The sequence below is a fragment of the Bos indicus x Bos taurus genome, chromosome 16 (assembly GCF_003369695.1).
Source record: "Bos indicus x Bos taurus breed Angus x Brahman F1 hybrid chromosome 16, Bos_hybrid_MaternalHap_v2.0, whole genome shotgun sequence".
Classification (NCBI taxonomy): domain Eukaryota; kingdom Metazoa; phylum Chordata; class Mammalia; order Artiodactyla; family Bovidae; genus Bos; species Bos indicus x Bos taurus.
Genome location: NC_040091.1, coordinates 51,137,704 through 51,152,263, shown reverse-complemented (window position 1 = coordinate 51,152,263; position 14,560 = coordinate 51,137,704). Strand labels below are relative to the sequence as shown.

Here is a 14,560-nt window from a genome sequence, read left to right as displayed (position 1 = left end):
GTTGCTGGCTCTTCTGTCTGGGAAAGGAGAGTCCAAAAAAACTGGGGCGGCCCCACCCCTCAGGCCAAGCGAGGCCTGCCTGCCGCCTAGTGGACGCGAGGAGGATCGTCACGGCGGGCGGCTCTGCGGTGCAGGGGGCGAGGGCCTGCAGCTGGGTCCTGACGCTGCCCCACCCCACCCCCACCCTACCCCACCCCCACCCTACCCCCCCCCCACCGCCACCCTCCCCCCACCCCACACTCCGACCCTACCCCGCCCCCGGCAGTGGGAGGAGAGACACCCCTTCCAGGCCTTGGGCTGAGAAAGAGAAGCCTTAGGCTGTGGGGGATGGAAGCCCCCTTCCAGACCTTGGGCGGAGCGGGGAACCCCACACTTCAGGCCGAGAGGGAGAACCCATAACAGAGGCTGAGAAGGACAGATGAGGCCTGGGGCTTCAGGAAGGCGCTGTGGGGCAAGGCTCAGAGGAGGGTGAGAAAAGTGAGCAGGACCGAGACAGCCCACCAGAGATGCCCTCCACCCCATGCTGCCCAAATGGCACGCGCCTGGGCAGCGGTCTTAACTCACAGCGCCGAAAGTTTAAGGCCCTAGCTCTCATCCCTTCCCCTCCCCTGGGCTTTTGACCCCTCCCAGCTCCTCCCCTCGCCTCCATCACCTTTGCCCGGTGGCAGTGACGTTGCGGTCTCTCCGGTTCAGACCTGGCCGGAGGCTGGGCTTGATCCCCGCGGCCATGTTCTCCCTACTGTCCCCCACCTCCTGGCTCCCCAGCCTCCCCTCCCTCGACTGGGGCTCCGGCCTCCTCGACGCCCTCCTGCAAGGTGAGCGCCTCCCCCTTGCCCCTCAGCCCCGCCCCCTGCGGGACACCTGCTCAGCGCCCGGCTATCCCACCCACGTGGAGTACCCCGCCGCCTCGCCTGCCGGCTCCTCTAACCCTACCACGCCGCCCACCCTCCCTACTGCCCCCGTCAGGCCTCGTCGGGGCCTGCGCAGTCTCCATCCTGAATAACCTCCTGAAGGTCTACTTCTTCGTGGGCTGTGCCAAGTGAGTGCTCACCTCCCCGGCCTGCTCCCTGCGCCCTGCAACCCACACTGAGAAGAGGCCTCTGAGAGGAGGGCCGGGAGGAAGAGGCCGCCCCTCCCTCACCCCAGGGAGTGGCTGGGAGCACCGGGACCCCCTCCAGGGACCAGGCTGGTGGTTCTGCACCCTCTGTCTGTCTCCTCTGCCCGCGCCCCTGTCTGTCTCCACAGCCACCCGGAGCTTCGTCTTGAAAAGCAGAGGCTGCAGGCCCGGTGGGCGTCGCTGGAGACCGTGCATCTGGCAGGGCTGGCCCTGATTCTGACCGTTGTGGGGGTCCGGGTGGCTGCCCTCGTAGTGCTCGAGTTCTCCCTCCGGGCTGTCTCCATGCTGCTTTCCCTGGACAAGGTGAGACCACAGGGAGGTGTGGGTGAGGACGGCCTGGCCTTGGGCCCTAGTTTTCACCCCGGAATGAAAAAACTGGGCAAAACTGTGATTGCCAAAGCCCAGTCTCCACTCAGAGTGGACACAGCCCCAGGCCAAGAAGATAACACAGCAGCTTGAGGCTGTCTGAAGCTTCCCACCAGCCAGGCACTGGCCTAGATGCTCTGAGTGCATCATCTCATCCTTTTAACCACAGTGGGTAAAAGTTCGCTGGGATCCCAGTTTCACACGTGAGAAACTAAGGCTCAGAGAGGCAGAGTGGCTTATCCATGGTCAACAACCAGCAAGAAGTAGAGTCAGGCTTTGAACCCAGTTCTTCAAGGCTCCGAGCTGCCACTCTTCGGCCAGCAGACCAGTCCCAAGTAATAACCATGACTGAAATTAAGCTGAAAGAAATGATACAGTATTGAAACTTGCCTGGCAGTCCAGTGGCTAAGACTCTGTGTTTTTAATGTAGGGGCTGTGATGAGTTCAATCCTTGGTCAGGGAACTAAAAATCACACATGCCTTCATGACCTGGCCAAGAAATAAATTTAAAAAGACAAAAGAGACGATCCCAGTAGGCTTGACCTGAAGGCAATATTTCCTCTTTGGGAACAATCCCTGAGGTTCCTTCAGGCTCCAGCCTCCTACAGAGTGGAGCATCTGTACTGTGACACCCTCTGGGTCCCCCCAGGATGACGAGCAGCCTAAGCCCCCATCATTGTCCCCCCTACCCTCCCAGGGCTCCCAGGGCACCGAGAAGCTGCAGCTGTACCTGCTGTGCCAGTACTCGCTGGGCTGCGGGCTGATCTGCGGCCTGAGCTTCCTGCAGGAGGGCGCTCCGCACGGCACGCTGAACCTGATGCTGGGCCTGGGGCTGGCAGCGCTGCTCAGCACGGGCGCCCGGCGCCTCCGCCACCACATCTGCCAGCGCTACGAGCTGCACGGCAGCCAGCGCTACTGTGGGATCTGCCTGAGCCTGCTGGCGGGCGCGCACCACCTCCCCCAGCTGCTGGGCCGCACCCTGGCCGTGACCTTTATAGTGGGCAACCTGGCCGCCGTGGCCCTCATCAACCGGGACTTCCTGACCACCTCGGAGGCCGTGCGCTTCTGGACGCCTCTCACCATCTGTTACACCCTGCTGGTCATCTACATGCAGGGTACGGGCCATGGGCAGCAGCTGATTCACTCAACACTCACACCCTCCCGTCTGACCCGGGCCCGGTGCTGTGCTAGGCCCTGGGGAGGACGACAACACTCAGATCTGGCCCCTGCCATCCCAGAGCATCCAGTCTGGTAACAACAGCCATGCAGTGGACAGAGAAGGGTACAGGGTGCAGGGGGATGCCAGTGAGACAGTACTTGAATTGGGCCTCAAAGGATAAGCAGGAGCCCCTGGGAGAGATCACGACAGAGGGAATCATGTATACCAAAGCCCAGAGGTGATTCAAGGCCTGAAAACAGCAGGGAGGGGACGAGACTGGCCGGGTTCACAGGGCCCAAGGGAGAGCTGTCATCAGCCAGGTGAGGCAGTCTGTTCAGACACCGCTGCAGGGTTTTAAGCAGGGGCGAGTGACCTGTTCAGATCTGGGCCTGAGGAGGAGCCACCTGGCTGCAGGGTAGGGATGGGGCTGAAGAGACAGGACAAGGAAGGGCAGTCAGGCAAACAGGGCAGAGATGCAGAGGCCCTGATGTGGGAATGAGCCTAGCACGCCTGATGGACCACAAGAAAACTGGGATGGTTGGAGGTAGCGAGCCTGAGATGAGGTTGGAGAGTGGACTCCGATCAGATGGGGCAGGACCTCCTTGTAAGGTAAGGAGTCTGGAGTTTATTCCAGATGCAGGGGGACGTCCTGGGAGGATTATAAGCAGAGGAATGATTCCATCTTGTTAGTGTGTTTCGAAGGCTACTGGCTGCCGAGTACACGCTGAGTTGTGGGGTCCAGACTAGAAGCCCGGAGCCCAGTGAGAAAGCTGATTTGAGAGATGAAAGCAGAAAGAGCCTGCAGGGCTCACTGATGGATCCGACGTGGGAATGCAGGAAAGAGAGGAGTCAGGACGACTCCAGGGCGAGACCCTGGGTGGGCAGTGAGGCCCAGGAGGAAGAAATGCCTGGTGCCCTGTAGTTGCAGAGTGGAGATGGGGCGCAGAGGAAGGGAGGGGGGCTGCTTGCGGAGGGAAAGGCTCACACCTTCCTTGGGGAGGAAAGCGGTGGGGGAGCTGGGAGGTCCAGGCCCCAGCTCAGCCGGACCTCAGGGTGGGGCCGCGGGGATCAGGCAGGCGGCCAGTGACAGGGACCCTGTGTTTGCAGAGGAGCAGCGGCAGCGCCCCGGCCTGAAGAGCCACGTCCAGACGGTGCTGGTGCGCATGTGCGGTCTCTTCGTGCTGCTGCTGACCGTGGGCCGCTGGCTGGACCTCCTGGGCATCTTCATCTCCCTGCTGGGCGAGCTCTGGTGCCTGGTGGGCGTCCGCACCCTGCTTGATCTTTGCCAGATACAGGTGGGCACCCCCGCCCTGAAGGTCCCCCAGACACTGAAGCCCTGCTCCAGACAGCCCCAGGAACCTCACCAAGTCAGAGTTACCTTTTGACCCCTCAGAATCCCAGGTCACTAGGAATGGAGCGATTGAGGGGCACCCCCACCCCATCCATAGCGCACCCCATCCTGTGCCCCAGACCCCCAAATGAGAGAAAATTGGAGGCCTGAGTGCCCCCATGGGATGGGGAGATTGAGTGGCACCTCCATCCTTTCCTCCCTGTCTCCCCTCAGGATTTTCCACCCCAGAGGCCTTCGGTGTCAGCTCCAAGCCAGCCCCAGCCCTCAGCCCCTGCCCAGCCCGAGGAGGGGACGGCCACCTCTTGAGTGACCTCGGCAAGGACTTGGGAGTCTCTCAGGTCCGCTCAGGCTCACCTGGAGGCCTTGACCCCCGCATACTGCCTGGAGGCAGAGTGGCAAGGCTGCCCCCAACCTGGAGCACTGGGGATCCGCAGGAGGGCCAGGAGGTTTTGGGGCTGGGTCCCTCAGAGGGTGGGATAACCTGGAGGCCGCTGGGTTAACCTTTTCCTTTTTCTCAGGGCGGGGGAACAGATACAGGCCCCCTAGACCTTCCTTCCCAGGAGCACTGGGGGGACTTGTGTCCCCATGATGGCTTCCCCCGTTCCCCACCTCCCTGCCCTGTCCACAAACAATAAAGGTGACTTCCTCAGATTTTTCTTAGAATTGTGAACACACTGAGAGGTGAAGCGGCTTGTCTAAGGCGACAGAGGTCTTCTGACTGGGGCGGGCTCCTGGGATGTGTGCCTAGCTGGGTCCATGGGATTCAGGAATTTGACGTGGAGGTGGCTGAAGAGGTGACAGGGATGCAGTGGCATGGATGGGCACGTGGTCTAGGACCCCCTGGCTGTCTTGGGTGGAGGATACCCGTGTCCTGTCCCATCCCAGGTTGAGACCAGTGGAGGGGGTATGATGCTGGGCCTCTGTTGGTGCCCTTGGGTCCCCCACCTCTGACCCTTACATGGGGATCCTTCCCATCTCAGCCGTGTCAGCCTTGTATCCCCTGCAGGGCCAGCTCACAAAGGCAAGAGTATATGGAAGAAGGGTTAGGCACCAACAACTCTGCTTACCTGCTGTGTGGCCTTGGGTAGGCCACTGCCCCTCTCTGAACCTGGCAGAACAACTATCATCTGTTGGGCACTGTGCTAAGCATCTTTATTATCTCATTTCATTTTAACGCAGACCCAACAGACAGGTACTGTTATTGCTTTTTACAGGGTTAGGGTTAGGGCTAGGGTTCAGAGAGGTTAAGGAAATTACTCAAGGGACCACAGCTAGTTAATGGCAAAGCCAGGATTTGAATTCAGGTAGCCTGACATTCAGAGTTCAAGTGCCACACAAGCTCCCTGCTCCTCACTTCTTATAGAAGAATTGGAGCCAGGGAAGTTAACAGAGGTGGGCATAGTAAATATGGCAGGTCCATTCCTGGTAAATTCTGGAATGTGGCTCCCACCACCTTTTGTCCAAGTTAACCTGAGGCTGTACTATACCTATGATCTCCTGGTCCAGGCACCAGCCCACAGAGCAGTTTGCATCCATGGGGATTGAGGGCCCCAACTCAGGGGTCCTTTTCCAGAAGAGACCCCATAGGGCAAAGGAGACTCCCAGCCAAGGGACTTCCAAACAGGTTGTGAGGGTCCAGTTGTCTGGGAGAGGCAGGGGAGGCACCTGGGAGGAGGCAGGACCTGGGGAAGGTTCTTGGAGGATTCCAGGTTCTGATGGAACTTCTCAGCCAAAGCCTGGTGCTTTGGAGCAGACAGAGTCCGGCCTAGGATTCTACTCCCTGTCCTGGGTGCACCTGAGATCCAGGGACCGACTGGCCCCAAGGCTGGACGGTGGTTCCAGCTCATTCCTTGAACTCAGAAGCTCGAGCCCAGCTTCTGATCCCCTGCTCTCCATCCTACTCCCAGGAGGCACATTGCAGACTCAGGGTAGCTGAGGTGGGGGAAGTGCCTGTGGATGCCCTTCCCCCAGTACAGGACCCAACCTCCCTCTGCCTGGGAGTGTGCTTGTTCCCTCTGGGCAGGAAACTTGCCAGTCTAGGAGGAAATGGGCCAGTCTAGGTGGGCACAGGGCCAGCCCCTTGCCAGCCCCAGATTGGACAACTGGGTTCCAACTCGGGCCTGATGTTTTTCCTGGAAGGTTCCCCAGCCTCCCAGTCCCCAACTCTGCCTGTGACCTGGTGGGAACAGAGCTGGGAGGAGACTGGGCTTGGCGACCCTTTCCTATTTATGGGCACAGGGACTGTTTTTCAAACAAAAAGTGAGCCACGTGAGCTGAAAAAGGATTCTTTTCTTATCTATTAAATTATTTTTGTAAAAAGTCTGACAAGGGTATAAAAATCAGATCATTCTACTGAGACATACCAAATAAAGAGAAATAGGCCTCAAGTCTGGAGGGCAGAAGAAATCCAGAAGGTATGATCTGGAACAGGAACAGGAAGATAAATTTGTTAGGCCACAGACCATGAGATACCAGATTGTGGGCTCTGACCAGCATCCTCCTGAAGAGGTGGGAGAACAGAGCCCCACATCCTGCTAAGAGGGGACAGTAGCCTCTGGACCACCTGAGATTGGGGTAGGCCTGACTCCTTGCTCCTAAGCAACACCCAACCCCCAACCTGTGGCTTTTCTGAGCTATGGCATTGTCCCTCTGGCTGCCCCTTCATTCCTTCCCCCATTACTGAACATCGGCATGGGGCAAGGCTCTGGGCCGAGAGCAAGATGCACAAGTAGCAATTGCTGCAAAAAAAAAAAGCTAGTAAGGGGATAGAGTAACGGAGGGCTAGGGAAGATATATTTGGTATCAAAAGCCACATAACAAATGACCCCCAAATTTAGCAGCTTAAAAGAACAAACACTGGGACTTCTCTTGTGGGCTGTGGCTAAGACTCCATGCTTCCAATGCAGGGAACCAGGGTTCAAACCTTGGTAGGGGAACTAGATCTCGCATGCCACAACAAGAGTTTGCATGCCACAACTAAAGACCCTGCACGCCGTAACTAACACCCAGTGAAGCCAAATAAATAGATAAAAATATTTAAAACAGGGAACTTCCCTGGTGGTCCAGTAGCTAAGACTGTGCTTCCAGTGCAAGGGGGCCTGGGTTCGATCCCTGGTCAGGGAACTAGTCCCACATGCTACAACGAAGAAAGAAGATCCCCTATGCCACAACTAAGACCTGGGGCAGCCAAATAAATAAATATTTTTTTAAAAATTTTAAACAAAACAACACACTTACTGTCTCACTTTTTCTGTGGGTTGAGAATCCAGGTGCAGCTTGGCTGAATCTTCTGGCTCAGAGTCTCTCACCGGCCACAGTCCAGGCGTTGGCCAAGGCTGTGGTGTCTACTGGGGCAGCGTCTACTTCCAGGCTCACTTACTTGGTTGTTGACAGGATTCAGTTTCTCATGGGCTATCGGCTGAGAGGCTCAGTTCCTCTCTGATGGTTGGCCAGAGCCTCCCTCCTCCATATGGGCCTCTCCGCAGGGCAGCCTAAGCATGGCAGCCAGCTTCCCTTAGAGCAAGCAAGCGAGGGAGACAGAAGACGGAGCAGGACAGAAGTCACTGTCTTCGTAAACCAGTGTTAAAACCAGCATCCCAGTGTTTTCGCTGTGTTCTGTTGGTTAGAAGCAAGTGGCTGAAAAAAAAAAAAAGAAGCAAGTGGCTGTGTTTAGCCCACTCTTGAGAAGAAGGGGTCACTCGAGGACATGGTAGAGGATAGGGGTCTTCAGGGGCCGTTTTAGAAGCTGCCTTCCACAGAAGGCTTCTTTGAGAAGACCTTCTCTGAGGAGGACTGGCCAAGAAGAAAGCTGAGGGAGGAACACCCCAGACTGAGAGAACAACGCAGGGAAAGTCCCTGAGGTCGGAACCAGCTGGGAGAATTTAGGAACAGCAGGAAATTTAGCGTAGCTAGAACATCACAGGATGCAGTGGCAGGAAGGAGGTCACGGAGGTGGGCAGGCACCAGATCGCTCAGGGCCAAGGCCAGCATTGGGACTTTATTCTCCTGTGGCAAGCAGACAGTGGAGGATTTGCACACGGAGGTGACATTATCTGACTTACATTTTTAAAGGATTCCTCTCCATGCTCTTTTTAGAGTAGACCGTATAGAAATGGTCAACCAGTTTTTGAAGCATTTGGAATAACCCAGGTGAGAGGCTGGGGGCTTGGGCCAAGGTGGTGCCCGTGGAGGTGCCCAGACTGGTTGGATTCTGAACATAGTTTGAAAAGCTGATAAGATATTCTGGTCAATTAGATGTGAGCTTGAGAGGAAGCGAGGAGTCCTGGAATTCCTAGATTTTTGGCCTGAACAGTGGGTGAATGACTTAGGGGCCTCTAGGGACAGGGCAAGGTTACCTCATGCAGGTGGGGTCACCATCAGCAGAAGGTCCAGTGTTAAGACACGGTCTGAGGTTTGGGGAGGCCCTGCTGAGAAAGAGCCACAGAAACCAAGTCCTGAAGGTTGAGGGGGAGTTTCGAAGCCACAGGGGTGGTGGTGTAGCCCAGGTAGGTCTTAAGACTTCTGAGTGGCTTGCGGGATGGAGGAGGGGTCAGTGTAGCTGGAGCAGAGGGGACAAAGGGCACAGTGGCGGGAGACGCTGTCACGGAGGCAGGCTGGGGTGAGATCACCAGGACACGGGAGGGGGTTGTCATTTCCCCAAGAGCATGGGGAGCCACAGAAAGGGTGCGGGCCTGTGATGACCACACGCTGCTTTAGTGAGATGGCCTAGCCTGCTTGGAGAATGGATTGTAAGGAGTAAGAGCGGGGCAAATCTAGGACTTTCCTGGTGGTCCAGTGGTTAAGAATCCACCTTCCAACTCAGGGACAAGGGTTCAATCCCTGGTCAGGGAACTAAGATCTCATATGCAACTGAGCCTGGGTGCCACAGCTAAGACTCAACACAGCCAAATAGAATAAAATAAATAAGAGCAGGGCTAATTCAATTTTAAGGGTCCCTTTTAGGAAGAAGAGTACAAAATTTGTATGTAAGTGAAAATTGAGGTTGAGAAAGAAAAGCAAGATAAATTACTGGAACTGTAGAGACTTGGGTCAGTTCTCCTGACATCTCTCTGGGCACTTTGGCAGGAACACTTAAAAGGAAGATGTTTCCTGGGTGTAACCTGGCTGCCCTTCCCTGCTGGACCACTTCATAACTCCCAGAGACTGTCAGCCCTCATAGGGGCCACGCGAGTTGGGGAACTGAGCAGAAGTTTCATTAACTTCACAGTAAGCCCACCTCTGGGCTTCCCTGTGGCTCAGTGGTAAAGAAGCTGCCTGCCATTGCAGGAGATGTGGGTTCAATCCCTGGGTCGGGAAGATCCCCTGGAGAAGGAAATGGTGACCCACTCCAGTATTTTTGCCTGGGAAATCCCAGGGACAGAGGGGCTGGCGGGCTACAGTTCATGGGGTCATAAAGAGACGGACACAACTTAGGAACTAAGCAAGAACAACAACACACGCCTGCCTCCAGGGAAGAGAAGAGTAAGGAGGTCAACTGGGGGCTGTAGCAGGGCCTAGACCATGTTACACTTCGGTTAGGAGGGGTCTCAGGATTGGGGTCCCCACGGCCAGAGAGAGCGGTGGAGCACTGGACAGATGCTGCCAGGGGTGGGAGCTCAAGGAAGGGCCTGGGATCAGTGGGGGAACAGGGGCCTGGCGCTGGCAAGCAGCTGAGGGATTGGGGAGATTTAGGGAACACTCCCAAGTGAGTGAAACCAGGACTTCCTCCCCTGTTGACAGAAGGGACTCTGACTTTCAAAGCCTGGTCAAGGAGGGGCCCTTCCAGCCCACTAAGACTCAAGCCCAACCATGGCCCACCCTACACTTCCCACTATCTCTGAAGCCGATGCTGAGTTGCTTAGCGGAGGCCTGGCTGTGGGAACCAGTGGGTCCAGCCAGGGCCAGCTCAGGCCCCTGGACCAGAAGGGGATTAAGAGCCAGACATTGTTGTCACAGTCAGGTCTGGAGGCTGGGCCTGCCTGGCCTGTGTGAACATGGGCTTGGGGTCTGAGAGTCGGAACTCCATGTAGCTCTAACTGTGGTTCAGTGTGGTTTTACTCCCTGTGTGGTCTTTGAACATGTCCTACACACTTTGGAGAAGGAAATGGCAACCCACTCCAGTATTCTTGCCTGGAGAATTCATGGACAGAGGAGCCTGGCGGGCTGCTGTCCATGGGGTCACATAGAGTCAGACACGACTGAGTGACTAACACTGCACAATTGGCCTATTCAGTTAAAAGGGCTTGGAGCTGGACTATGTGGGCTTGAATGAAGCTTCCTAATGGAGATGACCTTGAACAAGTTACTCTCTGTGCCTCAACTTCTCCATTTGTTTAGAGGACCAAACGGGATGAAGGAGGTAGGGCACTCAGACCAGAGCCTGACCTCTGGTGCTGTGCCCCCAACCCCCACATCAGTCTTGGCAAAGCCCTCTTGATGTGAAGAGTCAATGAGCACAGTTGAGTAAGAGGACCAGGAAGGAGACACTGGCTCAGGTGGCAAAGGCAGGAACAGATCTCAGGGAGGAAGGAAATGAACAGCTCTCCTACCTCCCCCAACCCGTCCAGCAGACTGCTCCCCAGGTGGAGAAAGATGACGCATATTTTCATTTTATTTGCAAACAGCTGCATGCGGATTTAGCTGGCACTAGTGGTAAAGAACCCTCCTGCCAGTGCAAGTAGATGTGAGAGACACGGGTTCAATCCCTGGGTCGGGAAGATCCCCTGGAGGAGGGCAGGGCAACCCACTCCAGTATTCTTGCCTGGAGAATCCCATGGACAGAGGAGCCCGGCGGGCTGCAGTCCATAGGATTGCAGAGTCAGACACAAATAAAGTGACCTAGCACGCACGCATAAGGATTTATAACCCTGTGCTGCCCATTTTTCATGCATTATTTTCCCCCAGCCTTCAGGACAACCTTGTGAGGAGTTGATTGTTATTTTCTGTATCTTCCTGGAAAAAACTCAAAGTTCAGAGAAGTTAAATGACTTGCTCAAGGGGGCTTCCCTGGTGGTCCAGCGGTTAAGAATCCATCCACCTTCCAGTGCAGGGGACGCAGGTTTGACCCCTGGTCTGGGAGCTAAGATCCCACATGCCGTGGGGCAACTGAGTCCCCAGCAACTGCTGGGCCTGTGCCACAACTAGAGAGAAGCCTGCCTGCCACAACCAAGACCTGATGCAGCCAAAATTAAATACATAATCTTTTTAATTGACTTGCTCAAGATTACGCAGCTAATAAGTGGGGGAGCCAAGATCCAAATTCAAGTGGGTCTGACTCCAAAGCCCAAATTCTTAATGGCTCACTAACTTTGCGTATGCAGCTACTTTAAGATCCCCTCCTCCTACTCATGCATTAAATTCAAATTACTGAGACCCTACAAAATGACAAGCACTGTGCTGGCTGCTGGAGAAGAGTAGGAAGTCACAGCCCTGTTCCCGGTCTGGTGGGTAAAGCATATTGGTTCCACTCAGAAGCCTTGAGGTGAAGCCGTAGGATTGACATGACTCCTGACACCTGGAGGAATCGGAACAGGCTTCTCAAAAGTGCTGAGACTAGTACAGTTTTCCGGGAAGAAGGGAGTGATCAAGACTCATGAAGTCTCACCAGTATGCCTCATGACTCTGTTATAAGCAACAGAAATAGTTTTTAACTGGCTGAAGAAAAATCAAGAAAAAAGAAGATGCACTGTTTCCAGAGATCCAGTGGGAGGACTTTCAGGCATGGCTGGATCTAGCAGCTTAAGTGATGAAATCAGTTATTCTCTATATCATCTTTGCTCTGCTGTCCTTGGTCCAAGTGTTGCCAGAAATCATGCCAAGCTGGCATCCTGCCAGCATGGGAAAACTAAGTCCTCTTTCTACATACTTCCAGCCAGGAATTGAAAGTAGGGGTGAGGTTTTCCAAACAGAAATTGGGTGCTGTTACCAGAATCTAGGAAAGGGATGCTAGCTGACAGGATCCATGATGTCTGTTAGATTCTTGAGTGGAACCAAGTCTTCCTTAACTTCAGCATTTTGTCCATCTTACTATGATATCCGAACCTCTGTCCTCTATATGATGGGAAGAGGAAAGGAACTCACCTAAACACCTACTAAGCATCAGGCAAATTTATCCACATTCATCCCAACAAATCCTCACAGTGAAGCCACGAGAAGGTCCTGCCATCCCAGGCTTACAAGAGAAAACTGAGGCTCAAAGAGGAGTGACTTGCCCAAAGTAACAGGCTGGCAAGGGACCGAGCTGGAATCACTCACACAAACTGACGTTACCCGTATCTGTGCTTGCCCCTGCTGCAGCCTGCCCCTGCTACAGTGAGCAGGAGGCCCCACTTCTTTGTACTGCTGCACCCCTGCCAGCCCCTAGCACAGGACCCTACACACAGTAGGTATCCAGGAATAAGTGTTGAACTGCCCTGACTTCACGGAGAAGGCAATGGCACCCCACTCCAGTACTCCTGCCTGGAAAATCACATGGACGGAGGAGCCTGGTAGGCTGCAGTCCATGGGGTCGCTAGGAGTCGGACACAACTGAGCGACTTCACTTTCACTTTTTACTTTCATGCATTGGAGAAGGAAATGGCAACCCACTCCAGTGTTCTTGCCTGGAGAACCCCAGGGATGGGTGGGCTGCCGTCTCTGGGGTCGCACAGAATAGGACACGACTGAAGCGACTTAGCAGCAGCAACATGACTTCATACAGACAGAGTGGAGGATGAGAGAGGGACAAGGACAAGAAACCAGGACTGGGAGGTCCACGGGTTTTCTGAGGCTGTTTGCCAAGGAATAGACCACCCCTCCAACCCCAACCCAGATGCATAATTTCATGCAGCTTCACATGTGGGGATCCCTAGGCTGGGCGCTGACAGCTTGGCTCTGACCTGGCCCAGGTCAAGCCTGTCAAGGGGAAAAGCAACTGGACGGAAGGATGCTTTCCTCCCCTGGGGTCTCTGGCTCCCTGGGGGCTGCAGCTCAGCCAGCCTCAGAGGAGAATTCGAGCAGGGAGGACAGCTCCATGTCACTCTCCCCAGGCTTGTCACTGTTCGCAGACCTAGCTGCAGAGCAAAAGGACCCTGTGAGCCAAGAGTTCTGGAAACCAGGCAAGCGTGATGTGGGAATAGCCAATGCTCCTACTGGTGGGGCAGCAACTCTGGGCCAGGCCCTGGAATGCCTTGTCCCCGGCAGCTCTGCAAAGGGAAGCATTCACGTCCCCACCCAAGGGTATCCAGTCCAGCTGCCCCATGTTACAGATGAGGAAACAGGGCCTTGGAGAGGGGAGGAACTTGTCCATGATCACAGCCAGCACCAGAGAGCTGGAGTTAAGCCTAAGTCTGACCTCAAAGCCTGTGTTTTCCTTACTGCCTTCCTCTCCCTGGAATGTCCTCCCCTGTTCCTCTTGTGGCTGGTTCCTCCTCATCTCAGCTTAAGTGTCACCCCCCAGAGAGGCCTGGCCTACTCCCTCCTACACCCCTTACTCTGTCTTAGCCTCTTGCTCATTCCTGTATAGCACACATCACCACTGGTAATCATCGTATTAATTTTTGTTGGGAATTCCCTGGTACTTCAGTGCTTAGGACTAGGTGCTTTAACTGCAGTGACCAGGGTTCAATCCCTTGTCGGGGAACTAAGATCCCATAAGCTGCATGCTACAGCCAAAACAAACAAACAAAAAAATTGTTATGCGCTGCTCTCCCCTGTGGATACTATTCTATGCTATGCTTACTCAGTCGTGTCCGACTCTTTGCGACCCCATGGACTGTAGCCCGCCAGGCTCCTCTCTCCGTGGGGATTCTCCAGGCAAGAATAGTGGAGTGAGTTGCCATGCCCTCCTCCAGGGAATCTTCCCAACCCAGGGATCAAACCCAGGTCTCCCACATCGCAGGCAGATTCTTTACCGTCTGAGCCACCAGGGAAGCCCCTGTGGATACCAGGACTGATGACATCTGACTTGATTCTCGTGGGCTCCATGACTCGAGCTGAGCACACAGCAGGTGCTCAACTGCTCTTTGGGTAGGAGGTTCCCCAGCAGACTGGACAGCAGCAAAGGTCCCCACTGCCTTAGATCTTACTCTCTAACCTCTCACCTGCCTTCCCTGCCATCCAGGGTCTCAGCTTGTTGTTCAGGCTCTCAGTCATTTCTGACTCTTGTGACTCCATGGACTGCAGCACACCAGGCTTCCCTGTCCTTCACCATCTCCTAGAGTTTGCTCAGACTCATGTCCATTGAGTCGGTAATGTCATCCAATCATTTTTTCCTCTGTTGTCCCCTTCTCCTCTTGCCCTCAGTCTTTCCCAACGTCAGGGTCTTTTCCAATGAGTCAGCTCTCTGCATCAGGTGGCCAAAGTATTGGAGCTTCGGCATCAGTCCTTCCAATGAATATAGTCCTTCTATAGGGTCTCAGCTGCCGCAACCCTAACAGATTGAATCTTTTTGCTCAGTGGCTTAGGAGAAAGCTGTTCCAGGCTGGCAGGACAGGAGGAGGGGAGCAGAGCCTCTGAGCTGGCAGACAAAGGGCGTGTGTTCTTATCCAGTGCACTTCCTGGGTTTCCGTTGCAGGAAGCCAGGCACCTG

General features: G+C 55.0%; 1 protein-coding gene and 1 long non-coding RNA gene across 2 annotated transcripts; one reads left to right on the top strand and one right to left on the bottom strand.

Moving 5' to 3' along the window:
• The first annotated feature begins 242 nt into the window (after window positions 1-242).
• On the top strand, window positions 243-4,644 carry TMEM82 (transmembrane protein 82). Its single transcript, XM_027565310.1, has 6 exons — window positions 243-815; window positions 967-1,039; window positions 1,246-1,420; window positions 2,181-2,598; window positions 3,750-3,937; window positions 4,207-4,644. The coding sequence occupies exons 1-6, from the start codon at window positions 728-730 to the stop codon at window positions 4,297-4,299; spliced, it is 1,035 nt and encodes a 344-aa protein (XP_027421111.1). The 5' UTR covers window positions 243-727; the 3' UTR covers window positions 4,300-4,644.
• An 83-nt stretch (window positions 4,645-4,727) lies between these two features.
• LOC113906740 lies at window positions 4,728-14,175 on the bottom strand. Its single transcript, XR_003514967.1, has 3 exons — window positions 14,073-14,175; window positions 7,231-7,629; window positions 4,728-6,414 (listed from the first exon to the last, which is right to left on the bottom strand). It is a non-coding gene; the product is annotated as an uncharacterized LOC113906740 (long non-coding RNA).
• Window positions 14,176-14,560: the final 385 nt, after the last annotated feature.

Excerpts from the sequence above, each read along its gene's own strand:
- TMEM82 (XM_027565310.1), top strand. The coding sequence starts at position 728 with ATGTTCTCCCTACTGTCCCCCACCTCCTGGCTCCCCAGCCTCCCCTCC. Across the intron at positions 816-966 it reads CCTCGACGCCCTCCTGCAAG|GCCTCGTCGGGGCCTGCGCA; the intron begins GTGAGCGCCTCC and ends TGCCCCCGTCAG. Across the intron at positions 3,938-4,206 it reads TTGATCTTTGCCAGATACAG|GATTTTCCACCCCAGAGGCC; the intron begins GTGGGCACCCCC and ends GTCTCCCCTCAG.